The 2,283-nt window shown below is 14.9% G+C and overlaps 1 protein-coding gene across 1 annotated transcript, besides 8 other annotated features; it reads left to right on the top strand. All coding sequences in view use genetic code 6, as the record gives it.

Annotated features, from left to right (window-relative positions):
* Positions 1-93: 93 nt before the first annotated feature.
* Positions 94-133: a microsatellite.
* Positions 104-144: a microsatellite.
* A 79-nt stretch (positions 145-223) lies between these two features.
* On the top strand, positions 224-1,623 carry IMG5_079820 (hypothetical protein; the record flags this gene model as incomplete). The annotated part of the gene is made up of 3 exons (XM_004023699.1): positions 224-624; positions 726-1,074; positions 1,198-1,623. Exons 1-3 carry the CDS (start codon positions 536-538, stop codon positions 1,621-1,623), a joined length of 864 nt encoding a protein of 287 aa, XP_004023748.1. The 5' UTR covers positions 224-535.
* Positions 629-673: a microsatellite.
* Positions 1,098-1,189: a microsatellite.
* A 45-nt stretch (positions 1,624-1,668) lies between the features above and the next one.
* Positions 1,669-1,715: a microsatellite.
* A 44-nt stretch (positions 1,716-1,759) lies between these two features.
* Positions 1,760-1,808: a microsatellite.
* Positions 1,809-2,153: 345 nt separating this feature from the next.
* Positions 2,154-2,204: a microsatellite.
* Positions 2,154-2,214: a microsatellite.
* Between the last annotated feature and the right edge of the window lie 69 nt (positions 2,215-2,283).

Raw genomic sequence — 2,283 nt, 5'->3', positions numbered from 1 at the left:
TATATTTTATATTTTAGAAAAAAAAAAAATATTAAAAATATAAATTTTTATATTTATATATATATAATTTTAAATAATTATAATTATGTGAATTTATTAATTTTTAAAAAAAGATTATATAATATTAAAAAAATAATAATAATAAGAGAAAATAAAAAAATGAGTCAACCAAAGTAAAATAATAAAATATTAAAATAATTTAAAAAAAAATCAAAAAATATAAAAGTGATGATTTTAAAGATAAAGGAATTATAAGAGAAGTTTGGTAAGATAATTTAGAATAAGAATTCGAAATAATACAAGATTTAGCTGAAGAATGTACCTATGTCTCACTAGTAATTAATGAAAATAATTTCTAATTATATTTATTTTAAAGGATACAGAATTTCCAGGTGTCATATAACAATAAGTAAAAAGAATAAATTTAAAAGAACTCTCTATAAATAAAAATTAATAAAAAAAAAAATATATATAAATATAAATAAAGGCTAGCTCAGAATATCAAAAAATAAAGCAAAACGTAGACAGTTTAAACATGATTTAACTAGGATTAACATTTGCCAAAAGTGATGGTACATTTCCTTAAAAATGCACATTTTAATTTAACTTTGCATTCAATAAAAAGTACATTTATTTTATATTTGTTTATAATTTTATATTTATTTATTTTTTTTTCCTTTTTTTATTTTGTTAAATTAATATTAAAAAATATATATAAAAAAAAGTAAAGATAATAATACAAAAGAAGCAATAAAATTTTTAGAAGAAAGTGGAATAAAATTCGATATGCATTAAAAATAAGGTATTTAATTAGCAGATTTCGCAGAAATGTTTTTCGGATGTGGGTTATTATGTAATGAAGATATTACTTGGATAACTTTTCATGGAGGATTTGATTTTGCTTATTTTTTAAAATTGTTAATTGATTCAAAATTACCTAATACATGTAAAGAATTTTATGAATAGTTTTATTTATATTTTCCTTAAACAATTGATGTCAAATTAGTTATATAAGAAATAGAAGGATATAAATATAAATATTTAGGTTTAGAAAGATTATCTAAAAATTTATAAGTAAAAATAAAATAATGAAAAATTATATATAAAAATATAAATATAATATGTATATATATATATATATATATATATATATATATATATATATATATATTTAATATATATAATATATTTTAATAGATTGATAGAATTGGACCTTAGCATTAGGCTGGAAGTGATAGTTTACTTACGATGAAAGTTTTTTTAAAATTAAAAGAAAAAAATTCTATTTCATAATGTTATAATTAAATTTTTGGACTTAATGAACTTGAAGATGAAAAATCTTATATGAATTAATAATAATAATATATTACTGATTATCCTCCAAATATGTTTGGATAGAATATTATGGACAATTATTACTATTAATAGTAGTCTGTTATTGGAGATTAATATTACTTTTAGGAATATTAATAGTTGGCCTAAAATTAAATTCCAGCTTAATATGCAAATTATATTCCGAATAGAAATTATTCAGGAAATACTTATAATAATGGAAATAATGAATAAAATAAATAAAACAGTAACGCTGGATAACAACCAAAAAAAAATCCTTCTTAGAGATGATTAATTTTATATATTTTTAATATAAATAAAATATAATATAAAAAATATATTTTTTTATATATTTAATATATATTTTTTATAAACTTTTTTATTTTTTTTCAATAAAAAAACATATAAAAACTCTTTATATATTAATTATATATAATTAAAAAAAATATAGATATAAAAAATAAATAATAAAATTATTTATTATTTACATATATATATTAATTTATATATATTTTTTTATTTTCAATTTTATTTTTGTATCTTTATTTAACATTATTAATTACTTTATTTAAGTTGTGATAAAAATTAATCGTAAGTTATTTCTTGATTATTATCTAAAAAATTTTTATTTAAACGGTGTTTTTAATAATGTTTTAATAAATATTTTTATTATACAACTGATTAACTTTATGTAGAAATTGATTTTAAATATTTTGTTTTCTTTACTGGTTTTTATACTATTAATTTGTATTTTTAAGTTTCTTATTTAAATACGCATAAGTTTCCCATTATTAATTATTTTTTTATATAAATTTGTATTCTTTTATTGTTTTGTTTTTTTTTGTTTGCTTTTTTTTTGTTTTTTGTTTTTTTATTTTTTTTGTTTATTATATAATAAATAATAATATTTTAATTCTAAATTTTTTAATTTTATTTTAAAAAAATAAATTT

Source organism: Ichthyophthirius multifiliis (assembly GCF_000220395.1).
Source record: "Ichthyophthirius multifiliis unplaced genomic scaffold scaff_1120509250525, whole genome shotgun sequence".
NCBI lineage: Eukaryota > Ciliophora > Oligohymenophorea > Hymenostomatida > Ichthyophthirius > Ichthyophthirius multifiliis.
Note: the sequence above shows the minus strand (reverse complement) of the source record. Positions and strands in the feature narration are given on the sequence as shown.